At 53.2% G+C, this 20,844-nt stretch overlaps 2 protein-coding genes and 1 pseudogene across 2 annotated transcripts; 2 read left to right on the top strand and 1 right to left on the bottom strand.

The window, feature by feature from the left end:
- Positions 1-423: 423 nt before the first annotated feature.
- Positions 424-1,844, top strand: LOC148958494 (uncharacterized; the record flags this gene model as incomplete). Its single annotated transcript, XM_089112456.1, has 3 exons — positions 424-486; positions 1,139-1,149; positions 1,739-1,844. Coding segments are annotated over 3 exons (180 nt in total), but the record flags the coding sequence as incomplete, so codon positions are not given.
- A 1,960-nt stretch (positions 1,845-3,804) lies between these two features.
- LOC148958493 (uncharacterized) lies at positions 3,805-9,180 on the bottom strand. The gene has a single exon (XM_089112455.1). The coding sequence runs from the start codon at positions 9,178-9,180 to the stop codon at positions 3,805-3,807; it is 5,376 nt and encodes a 1,791-aa protein (XP_088968581.1).
- Positions 9,181-9,485: 305 nt separating this feature from the next.
- On the top strand, positions 9,486-19,891 carry LOC148958492 (uncharacterized; annotated as a pseudogene).
- Positions 19,892-20,844: the final 953 nt, after the last annotated feature.

Below are 20,844 nucleotides of genomic sequence, written 5' to 3'. Positions count from 1 at the left end.
CACCAGAACAAACAGCAGCACTAGCCTAAGCTCCAGGACAGGCAGAAGCGCCAACACCAGCACCAACACCAGCACATGCACCGGGTCAAGCAGAAGCACCAGCTCCGACACCAGTACCAGCAATAGCACCAGCACCAGCCTAAACACCAGGACAGGCATAAGCACCAGCACCAGCATCATCACCAGCACCAGCGGCACTAACACCAGCATCATCACTCTTTTACAAGTACAAGCAGCAGCACAAGTGCTAGTACCGGCCAAAGCACCAGCACAAGCACCAGCACCAGCTCCAGCACCAGCACTAGCTCCAGCCTAAGCACCAGGAAAGGCATATGCGCCAGCACCAGCACTAAGACCAGCACCAGCACCAGCACCAGCACCACTACCAGCACCACCACCAGCACCAGTCCCAGCCTAAGTACCAGGACAGGAACAAGAGCCAGAACCAGCACCACCACCAGCACAAGCACCAGAACCAGACCCACCACCAGAACCAGCACCAGCCTAAGCACCAGCTCCAGCACTAGCACCAGCACCAGCACCAGCACGAGCATTATCACCAGCCCCAGCACTAGTACAAGAGCCGGCATTGGCCCAAGCTCCACAACAAAAAGAGATACGAGCACCAGCACAAGTACCAGCACAAGCACAAGCTCCAGTACCAGCACCAGCACCAGCAACAGCACTAGCACTAGTACAGGCACCAGCACAAGCGCCAGTACCGACCCAGGCACCAGAACAAGCACCAGCATCAGCACCAGCAAAAGCACCAGGACCAGCACAAGAACCAGCGACACCTCTAGCATCACCACCAGCACCAGCACCAGCACCAGCCTAAGCACCAGGACAGGCGCATGCGCCAGCACCAGCACCAACACCAAAGAAGCATCAGCACCAGCACCTCCACCAGCACCAGTACCAGCCTAAGCACCAGGAAAGCCAGAAGACCCAGCACCAGCATCAACACCAGCACAAGCACTGGGTCAAGCACAAGCAACAGCACCAGCACCAGCACAAAGTCCAGCATTAGTAGAGGTACCAGCATAAGCGCAGGCACCAGCCCAGGCACCAGCACCAAATCAGGCACCAGCAATAGCACCAGCACGAGAATAAGCATCAGGACCAATACCACCTACAGCACAAGCGCAGGCACCAGCACCAGCTCTAGCATTAGCACCAGCACCAGCACCAGTACCAGCATCATCACCAGCACAAGCACTTGCACTAGTACAAGAGCCGGCACTGGCCTAAGCTCCAGCACAAACACAGATAGGAGCACCAGCACCACCACCAGCACAAGCACCACAACCAGACCCACCACCAGAAACAGCACCATTACTAGCACTAGTACAGGCACCAGCACAAGCAAAAGTTCCGGCCCAGGCACCACAACAAGCACCAGCACCAGCACCAGCACCAATACCAGCAACCCCACCAGTACCAGCCTAAGCACGAGGAAAGCCACTAGACCCAGCACCAGAATCAACAGCAGCACAAGCACTGGGTCAAGCAGAAGCAACAGCACCAGCACAAGCACAAACTCCAGCATTAGTACAGGTACCAGCAAAAGCGAAGGCACCTGCCTAAGCACCAGCACCAGCATTAGAACAAATACCAGTACAAGCACCAGCTCCAGCACCACTACCAGCACCACCACCAGTACCAGTACCAGCCTAAGCACCAGAACAGGAACAAGAGCCAGCACCAGCACCAACACCAGCATAGGCACTGGTTCAAGCACCAGCACCACCACAACAACCAGCACCTGTACCAGCTCCAGCCCCAGCACCAGCACCACCACCAGCCTAAGCACCAGGCAGGCACAAGCGCCAGCATCAGCCTAAGCACCAGGACAGGCACAAGCGCCAGCACCAGCACCAACAACAGCACAAGCACTGGGTCAAGCACAAGCAGCAGTACCACCACTAGCACCAGCACCAGCCTAAGCACCAGCACCAACATGAGCACCAGCACCAGCACCAGCCCAAGCAACGGGTCCAGCACAAGCATCAGCACCACCACCAACACCACCACCACCACCAGTACCAGCAGCAGCCTAAGCACCAGCACCAGCACCGGCTCCACCGCTAGTACAGGCACCAGCACAAGTGCCGGCACCGGCCCAGGCACCAGCAAAAGCAACAGCACCAGCACCAGCACCAGCACAAGAACCGCTCGAGCACAAGCACCAGAACCACCACCAGTACCACAACCAGCACGAGCATCAGCCTAAGCACGAGGACAGGCACAAGCGCCAGAACCAGCAACAACACCCGCACAAGCACTGGGTCAATCACAAGCACCAGCACCAAAACCACCACCACCAGAATCACCACCAGCATCAGCACAAGCCTAAGCACAAAGACAGGCAGAAGCACAAGCACCAGCACCAGCATCAGCACCAACACCAGCACCAGCACCAGCACCAGCACAAGAACTGGGTGAAGCACAAGCAACAGCACCAACACCATCACCATCACCAGCACCAGCATCAGCTCCAGCGCCAGAACCAACACAAGCACCATTTCCAGCACAAACACCAGCACTAGTATAGGCAGAAGCACAGGCACAAGCACCAGAACCAGCATCAACATCACCACCAGCACAGGCACCAGCACCAGCACAAACACCAGCACAAGCACAAGCACAAGCAACAGCACAGGCACTAGCACTAGCACTAGCACCACCAGCACCAGGACCAGAACCAGCAACAGCACCAGCTGTAGCTCTTTTACTAGTACAGGCACCAGCACAAGCGCTGCCACCAGCCCAGGCACAAGCAGATACAACAGCATCAGCACTAGCGCCAGTACATGCACCGGGTCCAGCACTAACAGCAGAACCAGCACCAGCACAGGCACCCGCACAGGCACCAGCACAGGCACCAGCACAGGCACCAGCACAGGCACCAGCACAGGCACCACCACAGGCACCACCACAGGCACAAGCACAGGCACCATCACAGGCACCAGCACAGGCACCAGCACCAGCTCCAACAACATTACTGGTACAAGTACCTGCACAAGCGCCAGCACCAGCACCAAAACCAGTACCAGCTTGAGCACTAGTACAGACATTAGGACAAGCACAAGCTCCAGCATCGGCAAAAGCAACCGCACAGGCACCAGCACCAGCACTAGCACCAGCAGCAGCACCAGCTCCTGCACTATCATCAGCACCAGCACCAACATCAGCACCAGCACAATCACCAGCCCAAGCATCGGATCCAGCACAAGCGTCAGCATCACGACCAACACTGTGGGGAATTCTGCGTAGAAAGCCCTGTGCTCGAATAGAATTCCCAGTGACACCAAATAACTCACAATTTTGTTAAACTCTCAATGATGATTCTCAATTCGTATTTCGTAATTCGTAAGTAACACCTACCGAAAGTTTACAGGTATATATATACGATTCTAATGGAAAGTTCTAGAACCTATATTATAAGCATGAGTCCACAAAACTACAATTAGAATTTACCTGAAAGTTCTGTCATGATGACGTTAGCAACCTATTACATATGAATCTAAATTTACTACAGCTAGAAACCTCCCGAAAGAGCTAGAACAACTATTATGAGGCTAAATATAAAAACGAGGTTAACTAGGAAGTTCGATTAAATTAAGGTTGGCCTAAATGACGGATAGGATAATCGTTGTTATATACGTGTTTACATAAAGATTTAAATGTCATAATCAGTCAGCAAATATCAAAGGTAAGCTTCTCTAGAATGTTCTAAAACTTCTGACAAAGGGTACACTCAGATTTAGCACACACTCCCCCTATTAAAGTGTGACTACTGCTTTAATATTCCATACTGAGTTCGTCCTCTTCTTCAAGTGCCACGCCCATGATCCGATTCTTCGCGTTCGACTTCGCTTGTCTCTGAGGGCGACAGATTTCTGATGCATTTGGACTTTGTTTCGGCACAAAAGTTGGGGCTTCTGGATTGAGTGGTGTCTCCTGCACATCTTCTCCAATCTCCAAATCGCAGACTAGTTGCAGTGGTCTCTCAACGATGTAGCCGTTGCCCAGCCGTATCTTTAATCCTCGAACAGTGCCATCTGAGCCTTGGATGTGCTTCATAATCCTCCCGATCTTCCAATGAGCCTTGTTCTTTAAATCGTCTTTTAGAAGAACAACAGATCCTTTATTTGGAACTTCAGGGTTTTTATCGCTCCGGTGTCTTCTTCTTTCTTCTAGGGCCTTTATATACTCCCCCATCCATCTTTTACGTAATTGCTCTTTGGTTCTTTTTAGATGGATCAAACGTTTAGCTGGTCTCTCCTGCGGTTCCATGTTCTCGAAGTCTTCTTTCAGTTGAATGGAGTGACCCCCTCTTATGAGCATATTTGGCGTGATTACTGGTTGATCGAACTCTTCCCCTTGATAGCAGAGTGGTCGGTTGTTCATCGCAAGTTCCACGTCCAATAACACCTCTTCAAGCTCATGGAAACGCAGCCTCCCTTTTCCAATCATTTTCGCCAAGCTTTTCTTCATTATGCCGATAAGGCGTTCGAAGAACCCTCCCCACCATGGGGCTCTTGCCATGTTGAATCGCCAGCTGGTTCGTCGTTCTGCGAGATAGTTCATCAAGATGTGATCGTTCTTCAATCTCTTTAGCCATTTGCTTGTAGTGATGAATGTTTTGGCGTTGTCGCTGATCATCATCTTTGGTGTACCTCGTCTTGCCATGAATTCTTTGAAAGCGATCTTGAATTCTTCAGCCGTCATATCTTTACATAGCTTAAGGTGTACTGCTCTTGTGCTTGTGCAGGTGAATAGTGCCACGTACGCTTTCCCAACCTTATTCTTGTTCTGCTTGTATTCGATGGGTCCTGCAAAATCTACTCCAGTAACGGCGAATGGTTCATCCATCACAACACGGAAATCTGGCAGCATTGATTTGGTTGGGGAGTGTAGCGGTTTTGCTGAGAATCTTTTACACGAGTTACAATTTCGGACCAATTTCTTCACAACTGTTCTCAGTTTAGGAACCCAAAATCGGTCTCTGACGCTGGCCATTGTAGCTGATACGCCATTATGCAACACTTTCTTGTGATTCGCTGCGATGATAAGATCTGTTAACTTATGATTTCTTGGCAGCCAAATTGGATTGTAGTTTGGAATTCGACCATTATACCTCATTAGTCCGCATTCGTCTTCAGTGAGCTGACAATGCTTTGTTTCTCTAATTTGTTCTTGGGCTCTTTTGATCCAAAATGTCTCCGCAGTCTCGATTTCTTCTACTGTTATAATATTGTCCTTAGCTACCACCTCATTCTTCTGACATCTTCTGATAAACCGCATGATATACGCTGTAATTTTTAGCATCTTGTTGTAAGGATGTTTAAGCAGCAGTGTTTCGAGGTGGTTTGTCTCTGTTTCTGTGGCCATCAGCTGCTTTTTCTTGCTTCCCAACTTTTCTTTCAGTGACTGACTCGTCTCTCGTACTTCAGGTTGCTCAGGCCATTCTTCGTTGTTTATGAGCCAAAGAGGTCCTTCCTTCCAAAATCGATCAAGTTTCTTGGGGCTGACTCCCCTGCTCCCAAGGTCTGCCGGATTATCGTCGGTTGGGACGTAGTGCCACTGAATGAAATCCTTCTCTTGGATGGCTCTGGTTCTGTTTCTCACGTACTGACTCCATCTTCCTTGATCCTGTAGCCAGTGTAACACGGTTGTACTGTCAACCCATCCGTGAATTTCACTTATCGTACAATCAGACAGTGTGTTCTTTGGGTGACTCATCAGTCGGCTAAGCATGTGTGCTGCTTTTAATTCGAGTCGCGGGATTGACGTAGCTCTTGGGGCAATCCTTGATTTTGCTACTAACAGCTTGCTTTCTGCCTGGATACCTTCGTAATGAGAAACCACATACACGGCTGCAGCAACTGCCAATTTACTAGCATCGGAGAATCCATGCACAGTCATTTTTGATGGTTTTTCTTTTGTCACACTTCTGGGAATAGATATTGTTGGACATTGCTCCAGCTTCTTTATCCATCGGTTCCAGCGATCTTGAATATCTTTCGGTAATTCTTCATCCCATGACACCCTCAGTAGACATACTTCACTGTATATGATCTTCCCAACAATGATCACCGGTGCTGCGATTCCTAATGGGTCAAAAATTCCGTTTATTGCTGAAAGCATTTTCCTCTTCGTAACAATATCACCATCCAAACCTTCGATGCAATGTTCGAAACTGATTTCGATCATGTCCTTTGACTTGTTCCATTTTATTCCAAGGATCTTTGTTTCGTCAGCGTGTGTTCCAACAGTGGTTTTTGCATATGTTTCTTCTACATTGGCCTCTTGACGTACTTCTTCGTTATGCTCTACTAGATCTGCGTTGCTGTGCCATTTGTGTAAGGTGAAGCCACCGGCTGCCATAATCTCCCTACTTTCTTCTTTGAATCTGATCAGCTCTTCCTTGTTGTCGGCTGAACATTGGACGTCATCAACATACGTATTCTTCTGCAAATGTTCCACAGTCTTTGGATACTTGTCTTTGTAAAGATCCAGATGCTTGCTTAACGTCGCCCCCAAAATGTAAGGACTTGAGGCAGACCCAAATATCACTCGAGTGAAACGGTATTCTTCGATCGTTCTGCTTTCCAAATCGTTGTACCACAATAGGCGTAGAGCATCCCTATCTTGTGGTTGGATTTTGATCTGTAAGAAGGCCTTCCGTATGTCTCCCGTGATACAATACTGATGCATTCTATTCTTCAAGAGAATGTCGAATATCAACGGCTGTAAAGGCGGTCCGGTTTCCAGCAGGTCGTTCAAGGAGGGATCTTGTGAAGTGTTCCTTGCTGAACAATCATACACGATCCGAAGCTTGGTGGATTCTGCGTTGTCCCTTATAACTGCTTGGTGTGGGATCCAATGTACTATTTCGCCAGTAGGTTTATCTGGAACCCTCTCTATGATCCCTTTATCCAACTGCTCCCTCATAATTGCATCATATTCTTCCAGCTTCCCCAGTTTTTGCAGTCTTCGTACTGTACTTGCTAGCCTTGCCAACGCCAATACCTTGTTTGTTGGTAGAGATCCTGCGCTCTCCTTCCAGGGGAGTCGAGTAATGTAGGTTCCATCAGGAAGGCGTTCCAGTCTTTCCATGAAGTCACTGTGAAATTCTTCTGCACTGGAATCCTTTAGGCCCAAGACTTCTAGCGAACACATTTGCTCGAATTCATCCTTGGTCGACCTTGTAAAGAATGTCTTCTCTGTTTGCGTGCTTCTTTGGGTTGCCATACCAGACAATGTCCACCCAAGCATAGTAAATTCTGCTCCCGGATCCTTGTTAGTGTCAGGCCCCAAAACCGCTGGTTCCGCTGTCTTTATACGCTGATAGTCTGCAGCTCCGAGGATGATATGGACTGGTAGCGTGCTTTCAGTTGCTTCTTCATCGCTGAATTGCAATCTTCGTAATTTCCAGTACTTCTTCTTGAGTTCACTGATGCCGGGATTTGTCAGGAATGTCAACACGTCCTTTTCTCCATTGATGCACTTCAGATCCATACTGAAACCTTCTACTGCGTTGGATGCTACTGTCACTCGATACAGTTCCACCTGTTTGACTACCGTGCCATACATCTGCTCGATTGCTCTTCTTTCGGTTTTGAAGGGGCGTATGTTAAGTTGTCGAATTAGATTTGTGCAGATGTAAGAGCTTCCAGCGCCACTATCGAGCATTATCCTTGCGTCTATGCCATTTACTTTGGCCATCAGTGTTGCATGGATCGTCGTGGTTTCCTCCATTGCTCTCTTTCCCTTCTCATTGGCAAGATATGATGCTGAATTACTGGCCTGTTCTCCTCCGAATGGGTTGCTGCTGTCACAAACCGATGTATGATGTCGTCCTCCGCATTTAATACACCCTCTTGATCTGCACTTTGATGCCACGTGACCCGCACTTGTACAGTTGAAGCATAGGTTCTTTGACTTCAGCAATTCCTTTCTATGTGCTACATCTAAAACCTTGAAGCAGTCCTTGCTACGGTGATTGTTTTTTCCACAGTAAACACAGATAGTTCGGAAGTTCTTCTGCGATGCGCTAGCCAACATCACCCTGTCACTGCCCTTGAAGTCTCTCTTAGGCTCTGCTGACCTCCTGCTTGCTTGCAAACTGGATTCTCCTGTTACTGGATGTCTGTCCACGTATTTTCTCAGGTTCTCTACGAGTTGCTCTAAGTCCCATTCCTCCCAGTCATCGTCTTTAGAAACCAAGGCCTCTTTTACCGGTCCAAGCTTGTCCATAACGGTGTAGACATGACTTTGTGCTGTCTGTAGTTTCTTCATTGTCGCCAAGGTTCGTACAATCCTTGCCAGTTTGTTGTAGAACTCGTGTATATCTCTTGTTTGGTTGACGTTAACGATTCGCCCCAGGCCTTCAAGTTCTTGAATCAGCGCTTTTCTGACTTTGATGTCTTTTCCATAATTGGTCTCCAGTATCCTCTTCGCTTCCTCGTATCCGTCAGGCGTGTGCGGCAATCCAAGAATGTCATCACGGGGCTTTCCTTGCACTAGCTCCATCAAATAGTTGAATTTGCTAATCTCCGCTATTCCTGATCCGTCCACTTCTACTGTAAACTGGTTCCAAAAGCGAAGCCAATCCTTGAAATCCCCTTGAAATGGTGTTATTGTGTATTTCTGCAATTTCACTGTTGGCTGTTTCTGGGCTAGTTCCATATTGTGTGATTTGGCGTTTTCTTGCTCCATTTGTAGTTTTCTGCGCATCCAATTTTCTTCCATTTGTATTTGCTTCTCGCGTGCCTCTTCCTGTTGTTGTTGTTGCTGTTTTGTAAGCCTTGCTGCTTGTTCCATCATCTGTCGCTGTTTTTCGAGATCTTCCTGGAGCTTGTGTTCATTTTCCCTTTTCTGTATCACGTTTATTCTCTCTCTCAGTTGAGTTCTCATCTCTTTGAATGGGTTGATTTCTTTCTTTTGTTTTTGAGACCATTCTCGTAGTGCTTCAATGGTTAGATCTTCCGTTTCCATAATGCAGTTCATTGCTTTGTCCTTTCCGGTTTCTAGTTCTTTTATTGCTTGAGTCACTCTTTCCAACGATAACTGCACTTCCTCGATGTCCTGTGACTGTAAATTCTCCGAGATTTCTTCCAGAAGTATTTGTTTCAGTAAAAGTTCTCTTTGAAAATTGTTCTGGACTGCCATTTTGTTGTACTAGTGTTTCCAGCTTGTTTTCTTGTTCAATGTCCTGGCAGGGTCGCCACTTTTAGTGTGGGGAATTCTGCGTAGATAGCCCTGTGCTCGAATAGAATTCCCAGTGACACCAAATAACTCACAATTTTGTTAAACTCTCAATGATGATTCGCAATTCGTAATTCGTAATTCGTAAGTAACACCTACCGAAAGTTTACAGGTATATATATACGATTCTAATGGAAAGTTCTAGAACCTATATTATAAGCATGAGTCCACAAAACTACAATTAGAATTTACCTGAAAGTTCTGTCATGATGACGTTAGCAACCTATTACATAAGAATCTAAATTTACTACAGCTAGAAACCTCCCGAAAGAGCTAGAACAACTATTATGAGGCTAAATATGAAAACGAGGTTAACTAGGAAGTTCGATTAAATTAAGGTTGGCCTAAATGACGGATAGGATAATCGTTGTTATATACGTGTTTACATAAAGATTTAAATGTCATAATCAGTCAGCAAATATCAAAGGTAAGCTTCTCTAGAATGTTCTAAAACTTCTGACAAAGGGTACACTCAGATTTAGCACAACACCAGCACCACCACCAGCACTAGCACCAGCCTTTGCACCAGGACAGGCACAAGCGCCAGCACCAGCACCAACACTAGCACAAACACTTGGTCAAGCACAAGCACCAACACCAACACCAGCACCAGCACCAGCACCAGCACCAGCCTAAGCACCAGGAAGGCAAAAGAGCCAGCATCAGCAAAAGCAACGGCACAGGCACAAGCACCAGCACAAGCACAAGCACCGATTCTAGTACAAGCACCAGCACCAGCACCAGCACCAGCACCAGCACCAGCACCAGCACCAGCACCAGAACCAGCATAAGCACCAAGACAGGCAGAAGCACAAGCACCAGCACCCGCATCAGCACCAACACCAGCACCAGCACCAGCACCAGCACAAGCTCCTGCCTAAGCACCAGGACAAGCACAAGCGCCAGCACCAGCACCAACATCAGCACAAGTACTGGGTCAAGAACAAGCAGCAGCACCATCCCCAGCACCACCAGCACCACCAGCAGCACCACCATCAGCACCACCAGAACCACCAGCAGCAACAGCATCACTAGCCTAAGCACCAGAACTAGCACCAGCACCAGCAGCAGCAGCAGCAGCACCAGTAGCAACACCAGCACCAGGACTGGGTCAAGCACAAGAACCACCACCACAACCAGCACCAGCGCCAGCACCAGCGCCAGCACCAGCGCCAGCACCAGCACCAGCACAATCACCAGCAACACCACCAGCACCAGCACCAGCCTAAGCACCAGCACTAGCACCAACACCAACACCAGCACCAGCCTAAGTACCAGGACAGGCACAAGCGCCAGCACAAACACCAGAACCAGAACCAGCACCAGCACCAGCACCAGCACAAGCACCAGCACCAAAACAAGCACAAACACCAGAACAAGCACCAGCACCAGAACCAGCAACAGCACCAGCACTAGCACTAGTAGAGGCACCAGTACAAGCGCTGCCACCAGCCCAGGCACAAGCAAAAGCAACAGTATCATCACCACCAGCACAGCACAGGCACCAGCACAGGCACCAGCACAGGCACCAGCACAGGCACCAGCACAGGCACCAGCACAGGCATCAGCACAGGCACCAGCACAGGCACCAGCACAGGCACCAGCACAGGCACCAGCACAGGCACCAGCACAGGCACCAGCACAGGCACCAGCACAGGCACCAGCACAGGCACCAGCACAGGCACCAGCACAGGCACCAGCACAGGCACCAGCACAGGCACCAGCACAGGCACCAGCACAGGCACCAGCACAGGCACCAGCACAGGCACCAGCACAGGCACCAGCACAGGCACCAGCACAGGCACCAGCACAGGCACCAGCACAGGCACCAGCACAGGCACCAGCACAGGCACCAGCACAGGCACCAGCACAGGCACCAGCACAGGCACCAGCACAGGCACCAGCACAGGCACCAGCACAGGCACCAGCACCAGCACCAGCACCAGCACCAGCACTATCACAAGAACCGCTCCAGCACAAGCACCAGAACCACCACCAGCACCACAAGCAGCACGAGCACGAGCCTAAGCACGAGGACAGGCACAAGCGCCAGCACCAGCACCATCACCCGCACAGGCACTGGGTCCATCACAAGCACCAGCACCAAAACCACCACCACCAGCATCACCACCAGCACCAGCCTAAGCACCAAGACAGGCAGAAGCACAAGCACTAGCACCAGCATCAGCACCAACACCAGCACCAGATACATTGCCAACACCTGCCTAAGCACCAGGACAAGGACAAGCGCCAGCACCAACATCAGCATAAGCACTGGGTCAAGAACAAGCACCAGCACCACCCCCAGCACCAGCACCAAAAGCAGCACCACCAGAAGCACCAGCACCAGCGTAAGCACCAGGGCAGGCACAATCGCCAGCACCAGCACTAACACCAACACCAGCAACAGCACCAGCAACAGCACAAGAATTGGGTGAAGGACAAGCACCAGCACCAACACCATCAGAAGCACCAGCACCAGCTCCAGCGCCAGAACCAACACAAGCACCAGGTCCAGCACAAACACCAGCACTAGTATAGGCAGAAGCACAGGCACAAGCACCAGAACCAGCATCAACATCACCACCAGCACAGGCACCAGCACCAGCACAAACACCAGCACAAGCACAAGCAACAGCACAGGCACTAGCACAGGCACCAGCACAGGCACCAGCACAGGCACCAGCACAGGCACCAGCACAGGCACCAGCACAAGCACCAGCACAGGCACCAGCACAGGAAGTTAACTAGGAAGTTCGATTAAATTAAGGTTGGCCTAAATGACGGATAGGATTATCGTTGTTATATACGTGTTTACATAAAGATTTAAATGTCATAATCAGTCAGCAAATATCAAAGGTAAGCTTCTCTAGAATGTTCTAAAACTTCTGACAAAGGGTACACTCAGATTTAGCACAACACCAGCACCACCACCAGCACTAGCACCAGCCTTTGCACCAGGACAGGCACAAGCGCCAGCACCAGCACCAACACTAGCACAAATACTTGGTCAAGCACAAGCACCAACACCAACACCAGCACCAGCACCAGCACCAGCACCAGCCTAAGCACCAGGAAGGCAAAAGAGCCAGCATCAGCAAAAGCAACGGCACAGGCACAAGCACCAGCACAAGCACAAGCACCGATTCTAGTACAAGCACCAGCACCAGCACCAGCACCAGCACCAGCACCAGCATCAGAACCAGCATAAGCACCAAGACAGGCAGAAGCACAAGCAGCAGCACCCGCATCAGCACCAACACCAGCACCAGCACCAGCACCAGCACAAGCTCCTGCCTAAGCACCAGGACAAGCACAAGCGCCAGCACCAGCACCAACATCAGCACAAGCACTGGGTCAAGAACAAGCAGCAGCACCATCCCCAGCACCACCAGCACCACCAGCAGCACCACCATCAGCACCACCAGAACCACCAGCAGCAACAGCATCACTAGCCTAAGCACCAGAACTAGCACCAGCACCAGCAGCAGCAGCAGCACCAGCAGCAACACCAGCACCAGGACTGGGTCAAGCACAAGCACCACCACCACAACCAGCACCAGCGCCAGCACCAGCGCCAGCACCAGCACCAGCACAATCACCAGCAACACCACCAGCACCAGCACCAGCCTAAGCACCAGCACTAGCACCAACACCAACACCAGCACCAGCCTAAGTACCAGGACAGGCACAAGCGCCAGCACAAACACCAGAACCAGAACCAGCACCAGCACCAGCACCAGCACAAGCACCAGCACCAAAACAAGCACAAACACCAGAACAAGCACCAGCACCAGAACCAGCAACAGCACCAGCACTAGCACTAGTAGAGGCACCAGTACAAGCGCTGCCACCAGCCCAGGCACAAGCAAAAGCAACAGTATCATCACCAGCACCAGCACAAGCACCAGCACCAAAACAAGCACCAGCTTCAGCACTAATAGAGGCATTAGGACAGGCACAAGCGTCAGCATCAGCAAGATCAACGGCACAGGCGCCAGCACCAGCACAAGCGCCAGCACCAGCACAGGCACCAGCACAGGCACCAGCACAGGCACCAGCACAGGCACCAGCACAGGCACCAGCACAGGCACCAGCACAGGCACCAGCACAGGCACCAGCACAGGCACCAGCACAGGCACCAGCACAGGCACCAGCACAGGCACCAGCACAGGCACCAGCACAGGCACCAGCACAGGCACCAGCACAGGCACCAGCACAGGCACCAGCACAGGCACCAGCACAGGCACCAGCACAGGCACCAGCACAGGCACCAGCACAGGCACCAGCACAGGCACCAGCACAGGCACCAGCACAGGCACCAGCACAGGCACCAGCACAGGCACCAGCACAGGCACCAGCACAGGCACCAGCACAGGCACCAGCACAGGCACCAGCACAGGCACCAGCACCAGCACCAGCACCAGCACCAGCACTATCACAAGAACCGCTCCAGCACAAGCACCAGAACCACCACCAGCACCACAAGCAGCACGAGCACGAGCCTAAGCACGAGGACAGGCACAAGCGCCAGCACCAGCACCATCACCCGCACAGGCACTGGGTCCATCACAAGCACCAGCACCAAAACCACCACCACCAGCATCACCACCAGCACCAGCCTAAGCACCAAGACAGGCAGAAGCACAAGCACTAGCACCAGCATCAGCACCAACACCAGCACCAGATACATTGCCAACACCTGCCTAAGCACCAGGACAAGCACAAGCGCCAGCACCAACATCAGCATAAGCACTGGGTCAAGAACAAGCACCAGCACCACCCCCAGCACCAGCACCAAAAGCAGCACCACCAGAAGCACCAGCACCAGCGTAAGCACCAGGGCAGGCACAATCGCCAGCACCAGCACTAACACCAACACCAGCAACAGCACCAGCAACAGCACAAGAATTGGGTGAAGGACAAGCACCAGCACCAACACCATCAGAAGCACCAGCACCAGCTCCAGCGCCAGAACCAACACAAGCACCAGGTCCAGCACAAACACCAGCACTAGTATAGGCAGAAGCACAGGCACAAGCACCAAAACCAGCATCAACATCACCACCAGCACAGGCACCAGCACCAGCACAAACACCAGCACAAGCACAAGCAACAGCACAGGCACTAGCACAGGCACCAGCACAGGCACCAGCACAGGCACCAGCACAGGCACCAGCACAGGCACCAGCACAAGCACCAGCACAGGCACCAGCACAGGAAGTTAACTAGGAAGTTCGATTAAATTAAGTTTGGCCTAAATGACGGATAGGATAATCGTTGTTATATACGTGTTTACATAAAGATTTAAATGTCATAATCAGTCAGCAAATATCAAAGGTAAGCTTCTCTAGAATGTTCTAAAACTTCTGACAAAGGGTACACTCAGATTTAGCACAACACCAGCACCACCACCAGCACTAGCACCAGCCTTTGCACCAGGACAGGCACAAGCGCCAGCACCAGCACCAACACTAGCACAAATACTTGGTCAAGCACAAGCACCAACACCAACACCAGCACCAGCACCAGCACCAGCACCAGCCTAAGCACCAGGAAGGCAAAAGAGCCAGCATCAGCAAAAGCAACGGCACAGGCACAAGCACCAGCACAAGCACAAGCACCAATTCTAGTACAAGCACCAGCACCAGCACCAGCACCAGCACCAGCATCAGAACCAGCATAAGCACCAAGACAGGCAGAAGCACAAGCAGCAGCACCCGCATCAGCACCAACACCAGCACCAGCACCAGCACCAGCACAAGCTCCTGCCTAAGCACCAGGACAAGCACAAGCGCCAGCACCAGCACCAACATCAGCACAAGCACTGGGTCAAGAACAAGCAGCAGCACCATCCCCAGCACCACCAGCACCACCAGCAGCACCACCATCAGCACCACCAGAACCACCAGCAGCAACAGCATCACTAGCCTAAGCACCAGAACTAGCACCAGCACCAGCAGCAGCAGCAGCACCAGCAGCAACACCAGCACCAGGACTGGGTCAAGCACAAGCACCACCACCACAACCAGCACCAGCGCCAGCACCAGCGCCAGCACCAGCACCAGCACAATCACCAGCAACACCACCAGCACCAGCACCAGCCTAAGCACCAGCACTAGCACCAACACCAACACCAGCACCAGCCTAAGTACCAGGACAGGCACAAGCGCCAGCACAAACACCAGAACCAGAACCAGCACCAGCACCAGCACCAGCACAAGCACCAGCACCAAAACAAGCACAAACACCAGAACAAGCACCAGCACCAGTACCAGCGCCAGCACCAGCACCAGCACAATCACAAGCAACACCACCAGCACCAGCACCAGCCTAAGCACCAGCACTAGCACCAACACCAACACCAGCACCAGCCTAAGTACCAGGACAGGCACAAGCGCCAGCACAAACACCAGAACCAGAACCAGCACCAGCACCAGCACCAGCACCAGCACAAGCACCAGCACCAAAACAAGCACAAACACCAGAACAAGCACCAGCACCAGAACCAGCAACAGCACCAGCACTAACACTAGTAGAGGCACCAGTACAAGCGCTGCCACCAGCCCAGGCACAAGCAAAAGCAACAGTATCATCACCAGCACCAGCACAAGCACCAGCACCAAAACAAGCACCAGCTTCAGCACTAATAGAGGCATTAGGACAGGCACAAGCGTCAGCATCAGCAAGATCAACGGCACACGCGCCAGCACCAGCACAAGCGCCAGCACCAGCACAAGCGCCGGCACCGGCCCAGGCACCAGCAAAAGCAACAGCACCAGCACCAGCACCAGCACCAGCACCAGCACCAGCACTATCACAAGAACCGCACCAGCACAAGCACCAGAACCACCACCAGCACCACAAGCAGCACGAGCACGAGCCTAAGCACGAGGACAGGCACAAGCGCCAGCACCAGCACCAACACCCGCACAGGCACTGGGTCAATCACAAGCACCAGCACCAAAACCACCACCACCAGCATCACCACCAGCACCAGCCTAAGCACCAAGACAGGCAGAAGCACAAGCACTAGCACCAGCATCAGCACCAACACCAGCACCAGATACAGTGCCAACACCTGCCTAAGCACCAGGACAAGCACAAGCGCCAGCACCAACATCAGCATAAGCACTGGGTCAAGAACAAGCACCAGCACCACCCCCAGCACCAGCACCAAAAACAGCACCACCAGAAGCACCAGCACCAGCGTAAGCACCAGGGCAGGCACAATCGCCAGCACCAGCACTAACACCAACACCAGCAACAGCACCAGCAACAGCACAAGAAATGGGTGAAGGACAAGCACCAGCACCAGCACCATCAGAAGCACCAGCACCAACTCCAGCGCCAGAACCAACACAAGCACCAGGTCCAGCACAAACACCAGCACTAGTATAGGCAGAAGCACAGGCACAAGCACCAGAACCAGCATCAACATCACCACCAGCACATGCACCAGCACCAGCACAAACACCAGCACAAGCACAAGCAACAGCACAGGCACTAGCACCAGCACCACCAGCACCAGGACCGGAGCCAGCAACAGCACCAGCTCCAGCTCTTTTAATAGTACAGGCGCCAGCACAAGCGCCGCCAGCAGCCCAGTCTCAAGCAGATACAACAGCATCAGCACCAGCACCAATACAAGCACCGGGTCCAGCACTAACAGCAGAACCAGCACCAGCACAGCCACCAGCACAGGCACCAGCACAGGCACCAGCACCAGCTCCAGATAGAGCACTGGTACAAGCACCAGCACAAGCACCAGCACCAGCACCAGCACCAGCACCAGCACCAGCACCAGCACCAGCACCAGCACCAGCACCAGCACCAGCACCAGCACCAGCACCAAAACCAGCACAAGGTTGAGCATTAGTACAGGAATCAGGACAGGCATAAACGCCAGCATCAGCAAGAGCAACGGCACAGGCACCAGCACTAGCACTAGCACCAACACCAGCACCAGCACTGCTTTTTTACTAGTACAGGTACCAGCACAAGCGCCACAACCAGCCCAGGCACAAGCAGAAGCAACAGCCTCAGCACCAGCAGCAGTACAAGCACCGGGTCCAGCCCTAACAGCAGAACCAGCACCAGCACAGGCACCAGCACAGGCACCAGCACAGGCACCAGCACAGGCACCAGCACAGGCACCAGCACAGGCACCAGCACAGGCACCAGCACAGGCACGAGCACAGGCACCAGCACAGGCACCAGCACAGGCACCAGCACAGGCACCAGCACCAGCATCAGCACAAGCACCAGCACCAGCACAAGAACTGGGTGAAGCACAAGCACCAGCACAGGCACCAGCACCAGCTCCAACAACATTACTGGTACAAACACCTGCACAAGCGACAGCACCAGCACCAAAACCATCACCAGCTTCAGCACTAGTAGAGGCATTAGGACAGGCACAAGCGCCAGCATCAGCAAGATCAACGGCACAGGCACCAGCACCAGCACTAGCACCAGCACCAGCAGCAGCACTTTTACTAGTACAGGCAGCAGCACAAGTGCCAGAACTGGCTGAAGCACAAGCATCAGCAACAGCACCAGCATTTGCACCAGCACCATCACCAGCCCAAGCACCGGGTCCATCACAAGCATCAGCACCACCACCAACAACCGGAATCACCACCAGCACCAGCACCAACCTAAGCACCAGGACAGGCACAAGCACCAGCACAAACACCAGCACAAGCACAAGCAACAGCACAGGCACTAGCACCAGCACCACCAGCACCAGGACCAGAACCAGCAGCAGCACCAGCTCCAGCTCTTTTAATAGTACAGGCGCCAGCACAAGCGCCGCCAGCAGCCCAGTCACAAGCAGATATAACAGCATCAGCACCAGCACCAGTACAAGCACCGGGTCCAGCACTAACAGCAGAACCAGCACCAGCACAGGTACCAGCACAGGCACCAGCACAGGCACCAGCACAGGCACCAGCACAGGCACCAGCACAGGCACCAGCACAGGCACCAGCACAGGCACCAGCACAGGCACCAGCACAGGCACCAGCACAGGCACCAGCACAGGCACCAGCACAGGCACCAGCACAGGCACCAGCACCAGCACCAGCACCAAAACCAGCACAAGGTTGAGCATTAGTACAGGAATCAGGACAGGCATAAACGCCAGCATCAGCAAGAGCAACGGCACAGGCACCAGCACTAGCACTAGCACCAACACCAGCACCAGCACTGCTTTTTTACTAGTACAGGTACCAGCACAAGCGCCACAACCAGCCCAGGCACAAGCAGAAGCAACAGCCTCAGTACCAGCAGCAGTACAAGCACCGGGTCCAGCCCTAACAGCAGAACCAGCACCAGCACAGGCACCAGCACAGGCACCAGCACAGGCACCAGCACAGGCACCAGCACAGGCACCAGCACAGGCACCAGCACAGGCACCAGCACAGGCACGAGCACAGGCACCAGCACAGGCACCAGCACAGGCACCAGCACAGGCACCAGCACCAGCATCAGCACAGGCACCAGCACAGGCACCAGCACAGGCACCAGCACAGGCACCAGCACAGGCACCAGCACAGGCACCAGCACAGGCACCAGCACAGGCACCAGCACAGGCACCAGCACAGGCACCAGCACAGGCACCAGCACAGGCACCAGCACAGGCACCAGCACAGGCACCAGCACAGGCACCAGCACAGGCACCAGCACAGGCACCAGCACAGGCACCAGCACCAGCACAAACACCAGCACTAGTATAGGCACCAGCACAAACACCAGCACTAGTATAGGCACCAGCACAGGCACCAGCACAGGCACCAGCACAGGCACCAGCACAGGCACCAGCACAGGCACCAACAACATTACTGGTAGAAGCACCTGCAGCAACACCAGCTCCAGCACCAGCACCAGCCGAAGGACTGGGTCCAGCACCAGCGCCAGCACCAGCACCAGCACCAATATCAGCACCAGCCAAAGCACCGGGTCCAGCACAAGCATCAGCACCACGACCAACACCAGCACCACCACCAGCACTAGTACCAGCACCAACATCACCACCAGCACATGCACCAGCACCAGCACAAACACCAGCACAAGCACAAGCAACAGCACAGGCACTAGCACCAGCACCACCATCACCAGGACCGGAACCAGCAACAGCACCAGCTCCAGCTCTTTTAATAGTACAGGCGCCAGCACAAGCGCCGCCAGCAGCCCAGTCACAAGCAGATACAACAGCATCAGCACCAGCACCAATACAAGCACCGGGTCCAGCACTAACAGCAGAACCAGAACCAGCACAGCCACCAGCACAGGCACCAGCACAGGCACCAGCACCAGCTCCAGATAAAGCACTGGTACAAGCACCAGCACAAGCACCAGCACAGGCACCAGCCGAAGGACCGGGTCCAGCACCAGCGCCAGCACCAGCACCAGCACCAGCACCAATATCAGCACCAGCCAAAGCACCGGGTCCAGCACAAGCATCAGCACCACGACCAACACCAGCACCACCACCAGCACTAGTACCAGCACCAACATCAGCACCAGCACCATCACCAGCCCAAGCAACGGCTCCAGCACAAGCGTCAGCACCACCACCAACACCAGCACCACCACCAGTACCAGCAGCAGCCTAAGCACCAGAACCCGCATCAGCACCAACACCAGCACCAACACCAGCACCAGCACCAGCACAAGCTCCTGCCTAAGCACCAGGACAAGCACAAGCGCCAGCACCAGCACCAACATCAGCACAAGCACTGGGTCAAGAACAAGCACCAGCACCATCCCCAGCACCACCAGCACCACCAGCAGCACCAGCATCAGCACCACCAGCACCAGCAGCATCAATAGCCTAAGCACCAGAACTAGCACCAGCACCAGCACCAGCAGCAGCAGCAGCACCAGCACCAACACCAGCACCAGCACTAGGACAAGCACAAGCACCAGCACCACTACCACCACCAGCACTAGAACCAGCACCAGCCTAAGTACCAGGACAGGCAAAAGCGCCAGCATCAGCAAAAGCAACGGCACCAGCACCAGCACCAAGACAGGCAGAAGCACAAGCACCAGCACCAGCATCAGCACAAGCACCAGCACCAGCACAAGAACTGGGTCAAGCACAAGCACCAGCACCAGCACCAGCACCAACACCATCACCAGCACTAGCACCAGCTCCAGTGCCAGAACAAACACCAGCACTAGTATAGGCAGAAGCACAGGCACAAGCACCAGAACCAGCATCAACATCAACACCAGCACATGCACCAGCACCAGCACAAACACCAGCACAAGCCCAAGCAACAGCACAGGCACTAGCACCAGCACCACCAGCACCAGGACCGGAGCCAGCAACAGCACCAGCTCCAGCTCTTTTAATAGTACAGGCGCCAGCACAAGCGCCGCCAGCAGCCCAGTCTCAAGCAGATACAACAGCATCAGCACCAGCACCAATACAAGCACCGGGTCCAGCACTAACAGCAGAACCAGCACCAGCACAGCCACCAGCACAGGCACCAGCACAGGCACCAGCACCAGCTCCAGATAGAGCACTGGTACAAGCACCAGCACAAGCACCAGCAC

This window comes from Rhopilema esculentum, chromosome 14 (genome assembly GCF_057945365.1).
Source record: "Rhopilema esculentum isolate cy_ngs chromosome 14, ASM5794536v1, whole genome shotgun sequence".
NCBI classification, from domain to species: domain Eukaryota; kingdom Metazoa; phylum Cnidaria; class Scyphozoa; order Rhizostomeae; family Rhizostomatidae; genus Rhopilema; species Rhopilema esculentum.
Note: the sequence above shows the minus strand (reverse complement) of the source record. Positions and strands in the feature narration are given on the sequence as shown.